Here is a 19,399-nt window from a genome sequence, read left to right as displayed (position 1 = left end):
TCATAAAAATGTGTGCTACAACTTTAAAGGGGCTGCAGCAGGGTGGGAAACAGCTGCTTCCTGCCGGTGCCAAAAATCATTTTGAGTCATGCTGAGGCTGATGGTAATGCTCCAAGGAATCAGATTTTTCTTAGTTGGTATAGATATATTTGCTCATGAATCAGTGAATTTATGTTTAAACTTATTAGAGAACTCACTTTGTGTTGGTTGTTCAGGTTGGAGAGTATATGATGTGATTTTTAAGCATAGCAGGACTGGAATTAATTTTATGAAAGTGTGAAATGGACCTCACCTGCAGCAAGAGTCGTGACTGATACCTCCGTGGCATTAGTGTTCACTTGTTTTGGACATGTAATGACACATATCACCAAATCTGATTCAGGAGAAAGATAACAGTCCCTTTCTCTTTTGCGCTAGATATTACTGCAATAAGATGCTTTCAAATTGCGGGAGAGTTCACTTAGGACACAGTAATTTTCCAAAGCAAATTAGAGTTATTGTAGTCTTTTTCTGGGAGAAGATGACTTCAGAAAATTTGTAAATCTGGGGCATGCTAGTTCCACTTCTGTTCCATCTGTGAAAGGCAGAACTTCCTAATTCTTAAGTGTTACATGCCTTATTATTTATATAAAATCCTCTGCAATTTTCAGAAGAAAGGCATTGCATAAAAGCAAGAGAGGGAGAGACACCTGAAATTACAAAAGCCTTAAATAATATGTTGGAAACAATTATGCTTGATGGCAGAATTAGGTGCTACAGGAATGAATATCACTGAGAGGAAAAGCCATCTAGTTACAGTTTGCTGCTTTCAGACTAATTTTAGGTTTCTGAATCCACCTCTGGTAAGTAGTGACTTCTCACAGATTTTGCCTGCTCATTCTAATATGATGTATGACTACCACCTCTTCATTTTAGGACATACACTTTGATGCCATCTGGTGTCTAATTTTTTAATAATGTGTGTTTCAAATTTGCTGTCTTCATAACTGTAATTTTATTCAGTGTATGTGCTTTTTGGTCATATCTCCTAAATCTGACGACAAAAAATATTTTTTACATGCTTTGCCTGTAAAATGCAGCCAAACTAGGTTTTGTAAGTGAATTCCTCAGACAGAAATGATAGCTAATCTGTAACTGAAGTATTGTTATGGCTGCCAAACATTTTAGAGGAAAATAACACGTCAGCTTTAAATATAAAAGAATGTGACAGGAGAGTTGCTACATGAGAGTAGCTGTGGGTCCTGACAACAATTTTATAAGGTACAGTTTTTATAGTAGTTTTTTTTCCCACCTAAATATTAAGGCTATTAAATATTAATATTTTTATGTTTATGGAGTGAGTGGGATGGTCCTGTAGCTGGATATAATCCAAGAAATTCTGAAGCTGGTGGATGTGTTGCTGTCATCAGTGTTTATGTCCCTGATTTTTTCCATAACATAAAATAAAGCAAAACATAAAAGAAAATAAACCCTTGTGCTTGGAAATACTGTTTTTTCTTTGTTTGTTTCTTGATGATTGCAAATCAAACTTAATTTATGATGTAGTCTTTGTAGCTTGATGGTAAGACTGCTTCCTTCAACACATGTAGGTTATAACCTAAGTTAAATGTTAAGTGGGGATGATCAGGAGGGTGATATAAAATGTGTGCTCCGGGTTTGTACTAGAATGTTAATGTAGACAGGTGAGTGAATGAGGAATGATCCAATGAAAATCCAGATGCTTCTTGTTTATCTTCTGGAGGCACTGAAACAGTATTCTGCTGATGAGTCCTGAGTTTCCTTTTGTCTGTAGTAATTCTGTGAAGAAAATGAGCATTTCCTTGACTGACATGCATCTTTAACTAGGGTGGAAAAGAGGAAAGCTAGTTGAGTATATTTTTGCATGAGAGTCACTGGAGAAGGGAAATAATGTAACTTCTGTAAATTTATTTGGGTCATACGAGGCGCAGTTATTGCTATTTGAGTTTTAGAACACTGCTGGGACTGATGAATGTAAAGATATACTTAAAGACATCTGTGGTAGCACTCAGCTTGAGATTAAGACCACTAAATTCATATGTCTATATACAGACTCGCCGGTGACTGCCTGTCTACTTTAGAGTGAATTGAAGAATTGAATTGGTCTCCAAACTGCACTGAGATGCTGATGAGATCTCTATTGGTTTGTAATGAGACATTAAACATCCTGTCTGGTTGCTTGGATGTTGATGTCTAGTGTCATTTGAGATACTCTAGAGTTTACTGTCTGGCCTCCAGCTGATGTGCTACAAGAACAAGATTTCTTTTAGCTCGTTGGCCATATCTGTGAGCCCCATCCGTGTGTTCCAGATGCTGTAGGACATCTCAGATGTCAATGGGAAACTGTCCTTAGGTAATGCTTTGAGCATTGCTGTGCCTGAAGACAGCAGTTTGTAGATAACAGGGGATAGCTGTCTTCATCTTGATCTTGTATCCCATCCCTAGCCTGTACTAATGGGTAATGTCCATCTCAGTTTTGTATGAAGTCAAAATTAACTTTGAATTCTGTGACTGGAGAAAATACAATAGAGCACTTTTATTTGTTTTTACTCTTTAACTTCTCTTCTGACTTACTGATTTTAATTAATTCACAAAATAAAATGCCCTTCTATTTTAAATGTAATTCTGAAGTAATTTTTTTATTACTGAATTATTTTAAAAGCTGTAAAAGAGGAAGCTGTCACACACACACCCCCCCTCCCTGAAGTGCAGTGAACTATGCTACTGAAGTAGAAAGCTGAACTGATACTTTATGCCTGTGTTATGAATTAAGAAGTGATGATGTCTATGGACATTACTGTAATTAACATTAAAAGCTGAGAGCTAGCTGTCCCCTGTGCCTAAAGAATACTTGTGGTATTAAAGAAAAGAATAAGAAATAATGAGCTCCAGAACAAAAGTCTTTGATTGTATTCTAGAAAAATAATCCTGATTAAAAATACTTAACATCAATAGGAGTTTGACCTTTGGTTTCAGTACTTGGGGTTCTAACTGTAAAATTATCTGGCCATTTTATACATTAAATAATGAAAATATTCTAAGGAACAGTAGTTTGCAGTATGTTCCCATAAACTAGGACATTTGACTACTTGTTGGAATACTGATTCATTATACAGAGCTATAGTCTTAAACTAGTCTAAACTGGAGTCATTGCTTACTTATCAATGGGAATCATCTTTTATAGAATGATTACATATTAATTCTAATTTTTGTCCCTTGTATATCATATTTTTTCCTGTATCACCAGCTCAACTGGAGCCATGAAATGCTTTTACTAGTCTGCTGTGAAGAAAATGGATTTCAAAACAGTGTAAGAAGTGACTTTTAAGCAATTTTTAATCTGAGTTCTTGAAAATTAAGATGCAGTGTGAGGAAATAGGAGCAAGAGTGAGAAGACAAATTATGAGGTCAGAATTTTATCCATTTTTAAAGTTCTTATTTGTTTACATTTACTTCACTTAGAAGTATATCTGTATTGGGTAACAAATACATTTTTCTACACATTTGTCACCCATCCAAACAAAAGGTTTTCCCTTTCATTAACTCCCCACACTGCCCTCCCTAACAATGGCTAGAAAATTGAAAACTGATTCTACTTTTCGAAGTTTTGTGATTTTTGCCTGGGCAGGATGATGGCACCTGGCTGGGACAACCTAAGCCAAGCTGTTGGAGAGTTAGTGACAAATCTGAGTCCCGTCAGCTGTGAACAGAAATCCAGCGAGGATGTGCCAGCAGTGCCGTCGCGGACTGTGGTACCTGTGTGATACCGTGGGTGAAGCGGACTGCAGGGACTCACTTTTCAGTCATTTTGGTTTTCTGAGTACTAGCAAATAACTGTTGTCAGCACAGCTCCAGTTCCCTTGCTGTGACCTACCACCTGAGCACTCGAAAGGAGCTTAGAGTGGGAACTCCTGGATCTCCTGGGTATTACACATTTCTGATTGCATTTGTTGTGAGTGTAACAACCAAAATCCGGCATTAGAATGGGTGATGTAAATTTTGCCAGAAGGAAAAAAACCACAGAGCTATTTAGATTAAAGGTTTTTGCATGACTGTCATCAGTGTTTGCATTCCCAGTATTACTTCTACCTATAGTGTCTGGTCTATTAAATCCAATGAACGGCTTAGCCGTTGTGGTGCCAGGTTTGCTGTGTACTGCAGTGGCTGAGGGACACAAATTATCATCTAGACCTTGGGATGACACTGTTGAAGTGATGGCTGATGAATGTGATCTATGTGAGTACAGTAAAACTGTGGGAGGGAATGATTTTGGCAGCAGATGGGACTGAAAACTAGCAAACTTGTGAACTATTAATATTTTTGTCAGCAGTTTTTCAAATGGCACCATTAATATTCACCAGCTTTTCTGTTTACTCTTCTTTTTATAAAGCTACAATGTATGTTGTCAGCATTATTGATAAATTAATAACTTTCAACAGTTCATAGACAGTCTAAATAGCATAACATTTTATAAATGTTTTAATGTGGTATTTTACATGCTTTGGGTTATTAAAGCAATTAGAATAATTCTTGATAGCACAATAAAAGCACATCCCACTGTTATGTGGATTTTACTTTTGATGGAAACCGATCTATTTCTAATGGAACACAGAATATTTTCACAGTTCAGAAATCACCGAATCCCCTGAAGTAATGCCTAACAATCATCTGCACTGGAAAGAAATGGCCTCCACAGCATCTTCATTTTTGCCTTCTTTTTCTTAAGTCTGTTATATTCCTCATGAGGGAGACAAGATCTGTGAAGCTCTTTCCATTGCTTATCCCTGGAAAGAAAGACAAAGGAAATCTTTTGGACGTTACATATCTAAAAAAATATTTTTTCCTAATCACATTCTGAATCATACTCAGAAGTAATGTCAAGCCCCTTCAAACTGCCCTGTGACTCAGCTGAGACAACCAGCTGGCTTGCCTAAACTTTGACGGCTACAGAAGTGGTACGAGTATGCAATGACTTCCTGAGAGTATTGCTAGAAACCCTAAACAGTAATGCCCCTGAGGCAAGAGAGAGCTTTTGCAGTGACAAATCTCTTAATGTACTCTCATCTCAGAAGTTCATATCATTTTGGGTGGTGCAGGGCTGGGCTGGGCGTTACGGGGTCTGCCCAGTGCCGCCGCTGGTCTGCGGCATGTGCGTGGTGGCAGGAGGAGGAGTGGGACCACAGCGGGGGTCCCGGTGCTCCTGACGCCACATCTGCACAAAGCTTTGCAGGGTGCCGGTTGTTAGATGTGTCATTCCTCTGGACACCAAATAATTTCTGTGTATCAATTATACATATAAAGTACATTGAGCGTGGCTCAATGTGCTTCTGGTCAACTCGGTGAATTTGGAAGACTTGAAAAAAAATTTGAAAATAATTTTAAAAACCTGGCAGGACGTGCATAGCTGAGTTGGACCATGGGTTGTGAGATGGCTGAGGGAGAGAAAGCTGTGAAGACTGGCTGCTGCTTTGTGGAAACACCTTGCTTTTGTCCACATACCAGGAGCTCGTGGCTTGCCAGGTGCGTTAGAAATAAACCTGAAATGAGGGTTTGACTCAGAAAAGCTAGTAATTTAACCAGGGAGGGGGCAACAGGACTCAACAAGCTAAAGGGGAGCTTAGCATGCTGTCTGGATGGTCTTGTGAGTTTTATCTGGACTTTTTTCTGAATTTTTCTGTACCATTCTGCCATTCGTGTGTGGCATTTGGAACAGGCATTTGATTGAGAATTATTTATTTAGAGGGATGATTGTTTAGGAATGAGTATTTCATTAATAAAATGGCAGCAAGCAGAGGCTGACTAGCTGCTGATGGGAAGATGAGCACCTTTTATCAGCTGGCTGGTAGTGGGTAATATTTGCTTAAAACCACTGTTGCTGTTTTAAAATGCGTTTTTTCATAGGTGTGTCGCTGCACAAAATTATTTCCTTACTTCTTAAGGAAAAACTGTGTCATTCTGGGAGCAAAACCCAAGGAAGAATGGGAACCCTCGCTTGAGAAGTAAACATATTTATTCGTTCTGTTTTTCTCTGTGGGAAGAACAGACAAATGTTGATAGTCTAGTAAATACGAATTGTATGTGGGATATCACTGTTAGGGAGCAAAAACCATTGTTGCTTCTAATTTCTCTTTCTGTATTACTGTGCCTCCCTGTCCCTTGTCTGTTTTTCTTCTGGAGGTCTTCAGCCCTTTTTCCTGCCTCTACTCTTTAACATTCAGGCTGTCAGTGAGGGAGTAAAGTTCTGTCTCCATTGGAAAGCAATTTGCTGGTGTTGCCAGCTGTGAATGAAATTGACTGAGATTGTGAAATCCTGGGCAATTTAGCTCGCAGCTGGGATGACTGGGAAGGGGCAGCAATTGCTCTTTCACCAAAGATGATGTTCCAGTTGGCTTACAGATATTTATTTCCTCTTGGTTTTTTACAGGCATTTATGAGGTGCCCTGTAATTGCTGACATTTCGTAGCAGAGTTTATCTAAAGATAGCAGAAGCTCTTTTTCAAAAGCAGAGACTGGGTACTCAACCTTGTTGCTGTTTAATTTACCAGGAGGGACCAAATTCAGGTATTTGGCTGTTATTGGAAGACCTTCACTAAGAGAACTCCATAATTTGCAGCTGGTGAAACTGTTGAACCAGGGACTTGTGTTTGCAGTGTAGACCCATCCTTCCTACCCTTCCCGTGGTTTTTCACAGGCACAACTCCTGGGGCAGGTTATCCTGGCCAGCCTGCAGCTTGCTTTTAAAGAAAAAAAAGCCTTGAAACGAGAGAGTTTTCGGTCTCCAAATGTGAAAGGTAACACCTTCAGATAATTTATTACCACCAGCTTGTTTGGTGTTTGCTTGCTCAGTGTATAACTGTAGATCTGAAACAGGTAACCTGTAAGTCAGAAAAATCTGAAATTAACTGCATAGTTGTTTCAACTCAAGCAAAATCAATGAACGGTAAAAAATACATCATTTAAAACAGTAGCAAGCTGAAGCCATTAAGTTACAAATTCTACCTCTATCTTCAATAATTTTATAAATGCTGAGAGATAGCAATGCATGTTGTCATGCTTAAGTGCTCTGGATATTTGCAAGATGATTTTAAAAATGCTTCTCAATATAAAAATATGGAGAATCCTATTTAAAGGATAAAGAATGATTTATTAGAAAGGAAACTTGAATGTAGCTCTAATTTCTTTGAAGTTTGTGTCAGAAACACAAGTATTTTATTTCCCAAGAGTAAATAGAGATTATCAAATTGCTGCTGTATTTTCCCGTATATAATTTTCTCTCTGCAAGAAAAAATGAAAAACAAAGAAATGAACTGTGTTTGTCTTCCCAGGGAACATGCTAAGAGGCTGAACTGAAAATCTCTTCTTCCCTCTTTTAATGCTTGTACTTTGGGAAATTTAATTTCAGCGAATCAGGTACATAATCCTTGCTGTTTTTCAGAAGTATAATATATGTCCTTTTGTGAACTATGATAAAAATTGAGTCAAATGTTGTAGATGTTGACAAGTTACAAGAAATACGGTTTCCTCTTTATTGGTCCAATGGAAATCATAGTTTGTAAGTTTAAATGAAATGTCTCTTTTCTTTGATGTACAAAAAAATAATAACAGAAAAGATGGTTTTAAGCATGCAAGAAGATGAAAAAGGGAAAACATGCATTTCAGTTTTAATATAGAGACAAGAAAATGTAGAAATAAAAATTAATAATGAATTAGAAGCTCACTCTCTTCTCTCCCTCCTTCCCTCCTTCCTTCCCTCTTATTCCATGTCTGTCTGTCTATCTATCTACCTATCCATCTACCTACGTACCTATAATTTTAGCTGAGTGAAGAGCAACAGGAATGGGATTGTAGCATTCATGCAGAAAGTCATCAGCTGTGGGCCAGCAGCAAGACTCTCCGTGGCTCTGCCTTGCAGTTTAGGGGCTGGATGCTAGATGCTAGCATTTATCTGTGGATGTTGGTGGGCTTCTAGAGCCTTCTTTATTTACAATTTTTTTTTTGTTTGTTTGTTTATCTAGCTTCCCTGGGACTGCCTTTTCAAAAATTTCCAGAACAGTTATATCCAGTGCCTTTACTTTCCCAAGGTGAAGATCTGATAAGGAGGATAGGCATCTTCCCTAATAAAATAATTTCTTTAGTGTTCCTTCTTTCTGCATTCCAGCTGCCAGCTTGAAGGGTTGGCTGTACGCAGACCATTCCTAAATGCAGCGTTAACTACTGCTTTCACTGCAGAAGACTGAATTGCTCAGCTTCCTTTAATACTGAGTTGCTTCGATCTGGTGAGATAAAAGGAGAAAAAAAGCTTCTCAACTATATTTGCGGTCCAGGTAATAGGGCTATCCAGTATGAGTAATGTTTTACAAATGTACAAAGTCAAGCTTCAGCTGAGAATATAAACACGTTTAAATAAATTTTAGTAACAGCAGATCACTTTAATACATTTCTTCAAATGCCTGCAATTTCAGTTTCCAAGCAGGTGAAATGATACTGTTCGGAAAAGAAAGAAATCTAAAAAAAATTTAAAAAAGCAGTTTAAATAAATAGACAACCCTTGGTAATTCTTGTCAATCTTTGGGCTCCAATAAAACCTGCAGCATTGCTCGTTCACAGAATTTAAGTCAAATGATTTTTTTACCCTTTTGACACCCAAGACTTTTTTGAGAGATCCCACTATACTTTGCAGTTTTGTGTTAAGAAGGCTTACACAGGTCCTTCTGGGGCCTCTCAGTAGCTCCGTTACAGTCTCAGCCTCAACTTTTGAGGCTGGCAACTCATCCACCAGGGTTATGAATTTTATGTTTATAATCTAGTAACCAGATATGTTAGCTAAAATGAAATTTTCTGACAATTTTGTTATGGTAGCACCATGCAGCTGTTGTGCCTTTGATTTGACTTTGTTGTGGGAACACATTATTTTAGATATTTATGTAGCTGACTGAGGTGATGCATTGATTCGGTCTTTCTCAATATTTCTGAGGTGTTGTCCCCCAGCCTGTGGTACTCTAGAATGTGTCTTTCCCAGTTTAAAATTAATATAAGTGAACTGATGTGAGTTTAGAAATTCTGAATAAATGTCTTAACCAGAATGATCACAGATACAGAGCCCATCAAGACTGTTGTATTTGAGTGGTACCACAAGGGATGGATGTGATGGATGTGCTTCTTTCTCTGACTGGTGCAGCTCTGAAGGGATTCCAGCACTCTGTACATGTGCATATGCTGCCATGTGAATCACAAGGCCACCTTGCAATAAACTGTGCTTTCCAATTATGTGATTTTCATGAATATGTGCTTTTGTTTCTGAAGCACTGGAATGCATTTCTGTTGGATTTGAAACGCTTTATTTTGAAAAGTGGATTTATCTTTTATTATTTTCACAGTCTAGATTTCTAAGCAGCTGCTAATAAGTAAACTCCGAAAGAGGATAAAAGATATATTTACCAACAATTCCTGGAACTTCTTGAGCACTAACTTAAAAGTTCATCTCTACTGGTTTAAGTCAATTTTGTTAAGATGCTTTAACTTAAAGGTGCCAGCAGTGGCATCATTCCCATTGCTAAGCATTAGTGTTAGAAATTCTCATTCCTAATGCCAAGAGATTCATGGCTCATTATGATCTGGCTTAGTTTAGTAGCCTGTTGTTCTTGTGTTTCCGAGTATTTGTTCTAATTCAAAACAAATGGGATTGCTGGCAACTGAACAGAGACATATGTAGGAAGTAACAATTGGCAACCGTGAGTGCATGAGGCAAGATTCTATAATTGGAGCATTTAGGTATTAATCCACACAAGCCAATGGACGAGTCCTTTCCAGGTTGTTCTGTACAAGCATTGGAACCGGATTCTCTTCTCAGGCTGTATTTTTGTAGTTGGCATATCGCTTGGTTCAGATAATGTTTATACAAATGAAAGTACGAGAAGAGTCATTCCCTACAAAGGCAAACCCTGCTTTCTGCTGCGTGCAGTGTGCTCCTTAGGCAGCAATAGAAACCTTGCGTGTATGTTTGAAAATAAAGTCTGGCTAGATCTGGACACCCTGCCCTACAAGGAATTGGCGTGCTTGTGAATGATTGCTTTCTTACCTTCACAGTAGAAATACATAGTGAAATATGACATATTTCCCTTTGAATACAGGGAGCGTTAAATTTTATCTTCCACAATTTAGTTTTGGCCATGTACATAGTCTTGTGTGACCAAGTTATTTTAGATCATATCTAGAGTAGCGATAAAACAGATTATAAAAAAATGTATAAAATATAAATTTATTTGCTGTAAGTTTTTTAATGGAGCGAAGTGAATGAGAGGGGAGAAAAGTGTATAGTATGTTTTTTCCCCGTATAGATTCAAATGACCTGCAAGCTTAATGAGAGCAATTTTGTTGAATTTATTGGACCATACACACTTACCTAGAGAGCAAATTAGATAAATTTGATCTGTTGTTGTGTCAGAAGAACAAAGATGGTTTAAAATCCCTTTTGCACTTCCATTTCCTAAGTGGGAACAAGTCTGGAACATGTTCTAGTCCTGGCATGGAAGAGATCAGCTGTGTCAGGCTGGTTTATCTCATCAGTAATTGGCCTTTGAGGTAATTTATGCGATCCCTGTTCATAGGGACATGCTGTCTCTTTTGTGTTGCCTTCTTCACAGGAACTTTGTGGTCAGGAGATATCCCACAAAAAAGAATGCCCAAGGTTGCTTGTTAGGAGAACTTTACATCCTCTTTGCATCACAGCAGGAATGGGAATAGCAAATTTGGTTTTGCAAACTCATTTAAAATACAAAATGATGTAACAGTCTTTTTTGTTTCTGTGTCAGGGTTTCCTTGACAGAAGATTACGCCTTTGTCACAAACTGCAGTGAAAAGCAGAGATACCTGGGCTAACCTGGAATGAATGAGGGCATTTGCCACAGGCTATGTAGCTTTTACGACACTGGAGTTGGAGCAAAATAAATTGGCTTGCAAGAAGCTCTGTGCTACATAACTCGACTGCTTCTGGTATCTGAGATAGACTGCATAGTTAAATTAAGACTGAGAAGGAGGATATATTACTGTTTGTAAAAGACATTCAGGAATAAGTACAAAGGAGGGAGAAGAATTATTGAAATTGAACCTGCTTTAAGATCAAATGGATATTAATTGCTTCTGAATGAATTTAGAGTGTAAATTAGAACAAGGTTTTTGACATCAAGGGAATGATGTCTGATATCTGGCATGACCTTTCAAATAGGGCAGGGAGGAAAAGGAACCTACATTATTTCAAGATGGATCTTGATAAATTAATATAGGTAGTGATCCCAGAGATGGAAATTAAAGTTTGTGATTATAATACCATAGATCATAGGCTCAAAGAGACCTCAGAAAGCATCCAGTCCATTTCCTTGCTCCAGCTTATTCTCAATTACCTTTAAATCATTCTAGGCTTATCCAGCCTGATCTTAAATATGATCTCATCTGATGAGACTCTGCTGCCCTGTTACTCTTCCATTCAATCACTAGTCCAACCATTAAAAAGCTTTCCTAATCTCAACTTAAGCCTTCGTAGCACAATTTAAGTTAATTTCTTCTTGTCCTTTCCACAGCAGGCTTGGAGAACAAATTAGCATCCTGCCCCTTTATAGCCATCTCTTATGTTCTCGGAAACTCCTGTCCCTTTTCCCAGAATCACGGAGTGGTTGATGGAATATCTCAGTGTTTTCATTCTGATATTAACCCTCAGTTCTTCAAGTCTTTTCCCTGAAAACTTGTCTTCTAGATCTCTGATTGTTCTCATACTCTGTGCTGGGCTCTCCAGGTGTTTCTCTTCCTTCTTCCCATTCCTCCTGATGATGGTCTACCAGTACTGAATGCAACAGAAGGATTATTTTGTGACTCTCGGGCATAGTGCTACTGCTTATTTATCCAAGTTTTAGTGTCATTTTTTCAATGTGGGGTGTGGTTTACCTCCCAGTCGTCTAGGGGTTTTTCATTAAATACATTCACTGCTGTGGCAGGGTATAGGATGTTAGAAATGCCCTTGATCTCTGCAGCTGTCTTTATGAGATGCTTTTGTGAGTTGCTTCTAATAAATCTCTTATGCTCCTTGACAGGGAATGTTTGAGGTTACTGTGGAAGGGGGAGGGGGGCTGTAAACAGAAAGCTTTGTGGATCCATCTAGACTAAGCTTCTGTTATGTGATTGACTTTGATTCTACTTAGGTGGATACTTCTTATCCTGTATCCCTGGTGCAGTCAAAGCTGGGACAATCCATAAAGCAGACGTAGCCTACAGGCCTCCCCGCAGTTGGAATCCACAAGAAGGTTATGAATGAAGAGCTGTGCTGTGTTTAGGCATTGGCGGGGTTGCTCCTTGCCTCCTACCCTGAAGAGTGCACCATACTACCTGCTGTAAATGCAGATTGCTGGGTGAAGGAGGGACAAACAAGCTCTTTTGTGCCATCAAGCTGATGCTATGGAAATCTCTTTCTAAGACAGCAAAATCTGAGGGCACTGTACCACTGGAACTGCTTTGTGGCTGAATGTCTGGGTAACTTTATATTTCAGTTATCAGTTTGATATTATTCTTACCTGTTTTCATTTTAGTGCATTGTCAGCTTGAGGTTGAATCTTAATGGCTTCTTTGTTCTGCATATCAGCAAATGAGGTAGTCTGATGCCACACTGGTGCATGAATTTGTGAACGTGGAATAAATAAGGTACTATTAAGCATAACACTCAGAATTCAAGGGCTTGAGAAACTTTGCATGTTGCTAAGCTGACAAAGGGTTGTTTTAAAGTGATAAAAGCAGGTGTTTCTTTTTAGTTGCCAAGACTGCTCCCATGAGAGAGGCTAGATAAGTAGTCTAAATTACATCTAAGAAGAAAATTTGCCAGAGCTTAATTACTTTTCATAACAGTGCCAAATAAGAAGGAGAAGAAGGAAAAAAACACCTTGGAACTACATTGTAGTCTAATTCTCCTCGTTTAAAGCCCTGAGGTAGAATTGTTAACTTCACAATAAAACTACACCTTTTCAGTGGTAAAGCAGAACAAATTTATAAGCAATGACTTGTGCTTCTTCTACATTTGGCATTTAGGTAAAAGCAATTTTTTTTGTACAAAAAATATAAGTAGTTTTTACAAGGCCTGCAGCTGTGTTGTTTCAGTAGGATATAGTTTTATCATTAATCAATGCTTTTCTTTGATGACTTCTGCTAAGGTTATGGCCGTTTATTCCATCTTTATTGAGAAGAGTGATTTTATTAAGCCTGGCTATTATATCTTGGTGTTCTGTGAGTTAGACCATCGTATCATCATCCTCGCTCTCCTACTCTGGCCAGTTGTGCTTGTCTGTGTGCTGAGTAATTGAGTGCATCAGACTGTTCAGTCAATCCTGCTTAATTCAAGCCTCCCATCACAAAGACTCCATCAGCTTGTCTTCTGCAAGGAGACTTTATCAGTAAGTCAGCAGGAGAAGGGATTAAGACCACAGCCATTTACCCATGTGCCCTGTGCAATGTGCAATGAAATGTCAGTGTCATAACCCCTCAGTTCTATATTATTATTTCCTTAGTAAGGAGGCATTTTGCTGAGAGATCTCTGTCCTTTAAATAAAGAGGCTGTAATGAAACCAGAATTCTTTTACAAGACCAAACCAGGGACTTGTCTATTTTGATATCTGCCTGTGTCTTCAGTATTTTGGAGGAAGATGCAAGAATGAAAAGAAAGATTAAAAAAAAATAATCTGGCATTTTTCCTCATCTCCTGGTAGTTGCTTTAAAGGTGAAACTATAGGAGTTGAGATTCTTCACCTCATTTATGGAGATAGACCCTGTTGATTTGCCCCTCCCATATATTTTATCTTTAACCAGTCATCTAATTCCCTCTTAAAAAAGCTAAATTCTTAGTCTGCCCTCATATGAAAGCACTTTCAAAAGAAATAGCTATCTTCTACGTATTTTGGGTGTTTTCAATTTTCTATATCCTTTTTTATACAATGAAATGGTTAATAGAAAGTTCAAAATTTGAGTGCCTAGAATAGGATCATTGAACTGGCTAATATTACCACTTTGACCCCTCTATAAAGCAACACTTTCACCAACATCACTGCAGGCATGTACTTTTCCCTTTCTAATTGATTATAGTTAGCTTAAAGCCCAGTGATGTGTCTGAGCGGCTGAGATTATTCATTCCAAGACACATTACTGAGATGCATTCATCAACTGGGAATCTCATCTGCTCCTTTGCTGCATATTCATTTAGATTTATTTGATATCACTGGCAGTTGTAACTAATGTCATCTTAAATAATTCTGTTTAGGGCAGATTTTACTCTATTCTTGAGTAGGCTTGTCTCTTGTGAGAGCTCTTAACTTGAAAACAGAATTCCATGTTGAAAATAGGTCAGCAGTGTCATGCTGTAAAAGGACAGTCAGGGAACTAGAAAGAGGGATATAGCCTTTAAGGCACAAGAATCTCCAATTCTCAGAAATGGTAAAACTTCTTTCCAGAACCGGGCATTTTAAGAAAGATGTTGACCAGCTGGAGAGTCCAAAGGCAAACAAGAATCATCAGATGCTTTGAATATATGACAAGCAAGGGTGTATGTATGAAGAATACAAGGCTGTGTGAGTGTGTTAGTAATTTTCAGATAGTTAAAAGGATTTTGCAGAGTGGAAAGGAATTTGTGTCCATTATGGAGACAAGAAGATTTCACTGTGACCTGTGACTGGGCTATTGGATGTTAGAATATCTCTGAAGGCGAGGATAGTCACCAGTGTTCTTTCTACATATCAAGCAATATTTGAAAGTGTTCAGATCTTCCACTGGAGAGCAGAATTTGGCCATTTGAAAATCTTTCTCTGTAAATGTATTTCAGGACATTAGATAACAACCTAAGTAATGTTTCTAGATCGCTCTGACAAAGGTACAGGAACCTCATCTGATTTCTAGCAAGTGCTCTTAGTATTTTCACTGTCACAGGTTCAGGAGAAAAGAACAAGGAAGGCCCAGAGAGAGATGTCTAATTTGGTACATCAGGGAAGGTATGTATATACCTAAGAATGTGCTGCTATATGTTGTTAGTAGGGTGCCAATGGCAAAAGAAGCAGCACATACAGGTTGATAGTTCTGGGTCGACATAATCCAGTGGTGTCACCTAAAGTGATGTGCCTTGTCACAAGGCAGAGGGTAGAGAAAAGACAAAAGAGCACCTCAGTGACAGCTGGTAGGATTTCCTATATTCTCATTTTGAATATGCCCAAAGCAATACTTGTGAAATCTCTGTGTCAAATGAGAGGGAAAGAGAGGTGGGAGTTTGTCTCTGTCTCCCTTTGTTTCTCATCAGACATTTGGTCTTTGAACTAGTTTAAATTTGGTTTCAAGTAGTAAGTTTCAATGCAGATTTTTAGTTCAGACAGATCATCATTTTCCATTAAAAATCCACTTTATAAAAAAAATTGGAACCGGTTCCTACTCCAGTACAATCAGGGGAGAAACAGGAATGCACTAAAATCGGAAGCAGTCTCCAGTAGTTGGAGCGCTGCAAAAAGCACCTCTGAGTCGTTCTTCAGGCCTGCATTCCCCTTGGGCTGCTTGCTTGTAGTGGTGTCAGGGTAATAGCACTGCAACAGTACAAAAACCACTTGGTATGCATACGAGCATCACAAAATGCTGGGGTAAATTGACTGAGTTACATATGTTGCTCTTTTGGGAATGCGGAATAAGTTTTGCTGCAAGTTACACGTAGTTGTAGTTGCATGCTACACCTTAGGAAATATAAGCCTTAAGGAAGGACACAACCAATTTAATCATTCTTTTGTTTGTTGTTTCAACTAAATTGCTCTTTCTTGTTATATGTATATATTAGTGCTCATCTTGCTGCCATCAAATGCTTAGTGGGACTGAAGGAAGACTGCTGCAGACAACTGAAGTGAATTGTGAGCTTTAATGTCAGGCTACATCTTGATACGGTGTTGAAGGGTGAATCAATCCATCACTTCTCATTTAAAATAATACACTGGGCCTTGGTCAAAAATATTACCGAAATAAACAAATGACATGGTTGATGGATCACTCTGTTGCCAATAACCAATGAGAAATGCTTTAGTATTTGTCCTTCGTTTGGCAAAGTCCTCTTTCTTGATTAAAACTGGCAAGTATAGGGAAAAAGGACTTCTGAAATATTGCACCTGATAGATGTTCTGATGAAATGTGTTCCCCAAAGGCTTGAATCCTACCCTTTTCCATAAGAGCTGTGACTCCTTAGAAAGGCTGACTGATTTTAGGAGAGACTGTAAGATGCCTGCTTCTAGCACACTGATGATTGACCAGATCTAGAAACAGTACCTGAGTCATCCCAGCTCACAGCTCAACTTTTTCAGGAAATTTGAATTCGGTGCCAGTTTGCCTTAAATCATTATCAACAAAAGTAACACAGGAACTGCTTAAGAAGCAGCATAGACATCTGTGTCAGGGAGGAGGAGCTGACTGCCCCATGCAGTAACTGGTACCTTCCCCTAGGGCAGGTCGCACTCCCTGTGAGTCAGATCCCTACAGCTACAATTGCTGGGTTGGTTTTGTACTGTCTGTGGAGATCTTAGAGCAAAAGGTGCAGTGTACTACGCTTTGGGGACGTTTCCTCTAGCCTGAAAATTACAGTCAGCATCATTAAAAAAAAGATTAGAATGCTAATCTTTCATTGCCTCAGACTCATTTTCTTCTTAAGGATGGGAAGACTATTTGCATATGCATTGATTAAACTGAATGCATTTGTTGTTTCAGATACATTCATATGAATTGTTACAATTTAATCTAGGCTGTGCAGGGTCCTGAGGGGAAGCAACCAAGTGCAATATATACCTGCATCATTAAAAAGAATTTAAGCGTGATGACAGCTGGAAAATAACGGTACAAATGATTTCAGGGTGTTCCATATTTATTCCCTGGTGATGATAAATTGTTGTTGGTTTTCTCAGCTTACAAGACAAAAGGCGAGTTTTTCATGTCAGCCTTCAGCCTGGGCTCTGTAAGTCAAGTAAACTCAGCAGACACCTGCCTAACATTAAGCCCTTGTTACCACAAATTTAAGCTTCTTGGATTTATTCATCCGTTTAATCCCCAGAAGTCCCCCTTCAGGTAGGTAAACATTATCTCCATGTTACTGATGGAGAACTGAAGTGTAGGGCAGGCTGGAAGTAACTTTACAGAAAGTAGCTTTAAAGAAAGGGCTTTTAGACAAGCTACAAGTCTTAATCTCAGAAGTTAGCTGAATATTTTTGATGTTACTTTAGGTGATTTGTTCATGGATAAACTGTCTCTGACTGAATTGACCATGTCTTCTGGGACCAAGCATGGTTTACAAACCTTAGTAACACAGGGAGTTAACAGGCGCAATGACAAAGTGCCACTTTTATATTAAAACAGAACTCTTAAGTAGATTTTTGTTAAAACACCATCCTGTTGTGATATTTCGGGAATGTGACAAGGGTTAATGGCTGAAGAGCTTATAGGTTTATTGATCACACATAATCTCTAAATGTTTTTTAAACTGTACGTAATCTGCCACTGGAAAACAGCTGCATGTGAGCTGGAAAGCAGCAGCTGTTGGAGAGCTCAGAGTACTATTGCAAGGCAATTGAGAGGGGAAAGTAAAAGAGGTCTCTTTCCCCTGCCAAATACTCTTGTGGCTAAAATCCAGCTATCTACTGAAGCACAGTGGCAACTTAAACAAGAAAGGTCACACTGGAAAAGGAAAACTAAAAGTCATAGGGGGAGAGATGTAAAAATGAAATTACCACATTCTTGCTTTGTTTAATATGCACTTCTTCCTGATCCTCAGCGTAATTAAACCCTCAGTAGGGCTATCAAAAATCATTACATAAAATATATCTGCTAAACTCTCCATCACTTTCTGTATTGGCACATGCACTCACCCTTTCGTTCTTTCCTTCTGATGTCAGACAAACTCAAGGTATGAACCAGATAAAACCAAACTGAAATACAGGTACTATGCAGTAGTATTATCCCAGAATTTTTACATAAATTAGCCTGTTTTCTGCATGGACTGTTCTCCTGGTAAAAGAGTGGTTAAACCTTGTCCAGAAAGACCAGGAATTTATAGTTATTTGGGGATGGGTGAATAAGGGGCTTAAAGACCAAGGTCAAGGCTGCATGTTGCTACTTTCAATAGCTAAACTCTAGGACCTGATAAAAAAAATAATTTGCAAGAATTAGTTATCTTAAATACGTTGTTTTGATCATTCTCTGAATGCCACCACTAGTTTGGTTAATTACAGGGAAAGACAGTCATAAAAACTTGGTAAACCCATCAGATTGTTTACTAAATGCAATTATTATTTGCAGTACAGGAGGTCCTGTCATGGACAAGCCCCTTTAGGCTGCAAGAACAAAATAAACAAATGGTCTATATCCCAGTGGTCTTGCAGATAGTGCAGCTGTGATGTTCACCCACTAAATAATCATTGAGGAAAAAATTACAACACATTGATTTTTCTGTAAGCAAGAATACTACCCAGAATTTTACTTATCTCAGGAATGCTTTAGTTGCTCCTGAAGAATCTCAGGAATGCTTTACTTGCTCCTGATTCAATCAAATGCTAGAAAACATGCTTTTGCTCTCCTGTCAAGGTAACTTATTGTATTAGATGTTTCCCAAAATATCAAGAGAATTACATATGTATGAGTCTCCAGGAAAGCCTTTGAAGGAAGGATACTAATGTTCTTGTTCTTGAAAGAATATTCTAATATTGTCGCAAAGTATTAGTGATATTGCCATTTTTCATTCCCGGCTATGGAGTTTTGTGGGCATTGCTCATATCCAGCCATTTGTCAGCGTTTGTTAGGGCACTTTAACTTAAATGTGCCACCTTGAAATGCAGTAATCACTGGGGGGTGGGATGGGGGGGTGGTGGTGGTCCTGTGGCTGAAGCCTGACAGCCGTTGCTCTTTCAGGTTAGGATGGGGTTTGGTGTGGGGTTGGCACAGTGAAGCAGTTGTTGCAGTGCACCTTCACTAACCCCTCTGGTCAGTGGGAATGCTCGATTTGGTTTTGCTGGATTTTTGGGCAATTTTGAGAAGGTCCCTTTCTGTACCAGTGTGTGGGATTGTGTCTTGAACATAATGGTTGTACATAATTGTGCTTTATTGCATTTCCTTCAGGTTGCTGCTGAATCCACCCTTGACTGAGTCTTGATATTTCTTAATATATGACTTAAGTAGTAGCTTAAGAAATCCAGAGCCTGTGTATTAGAATGTCTGTCTTTCTGTGTCTTCTCTCCTTCATAAAGGTAGTGTTCAGGAGTGTGAGAAAAGTGACAAAGGAAATGACTTCAAGGTGTAAATCTGAATTTCTGAAATTTTGGGTTAAAGCTTGCTTGCTACTCAGGAGCAA

The 19,399-nt window shown here is 38.6% G+C and overlaps 1 protein-coding gene across 10 annotated transcripts in view; it reads left to right on the top strand.

The window, feature by feature from the left end:
* Positions 1-19,399, top strand: part of EPM2A (EPM2A glucan phosphatase, laforin) — a 49,864-nt gene that overhangs the window by 17,509 nt on the left and 12,956 nt on the right. Inside the window, exon 3 of one of the 10 annotated variants that reach the window (XM_027810938.2) lies at positions 3,266-3,328. The exons of 7 other annotated variants lie outside the window; for them this stretch is intronic. In XM_027810938.2, coding sequence (XP_027666739.1) covers positions 3,312-3,328 — 17 coding nt within the window. In that variant the 5' untranslated portion in view covers positions 3,266-3,311. 2 more of the 10 variants (XM_027810937.2, XM_027810939.2) reach the window with 2 other exon arrangements.

This window comes from Falco cherrug, chromosome 6 (assembly GCF_023634085.1).
Source record: "Falco cherrug isolate bFalChe1 chromosome 6, bFalChe1.pri, whole genome shotgun sequence".
Taxonomy (NCBI): domain Eukaryota; kingdom Metazoa; phylum Chordata; class Aves; order Falconiformes; family Falconidae; genus Falco; species Falco cherrug.
This window is presented reverse-complemented; position numbering and strand designations above follow the sequence as displayed.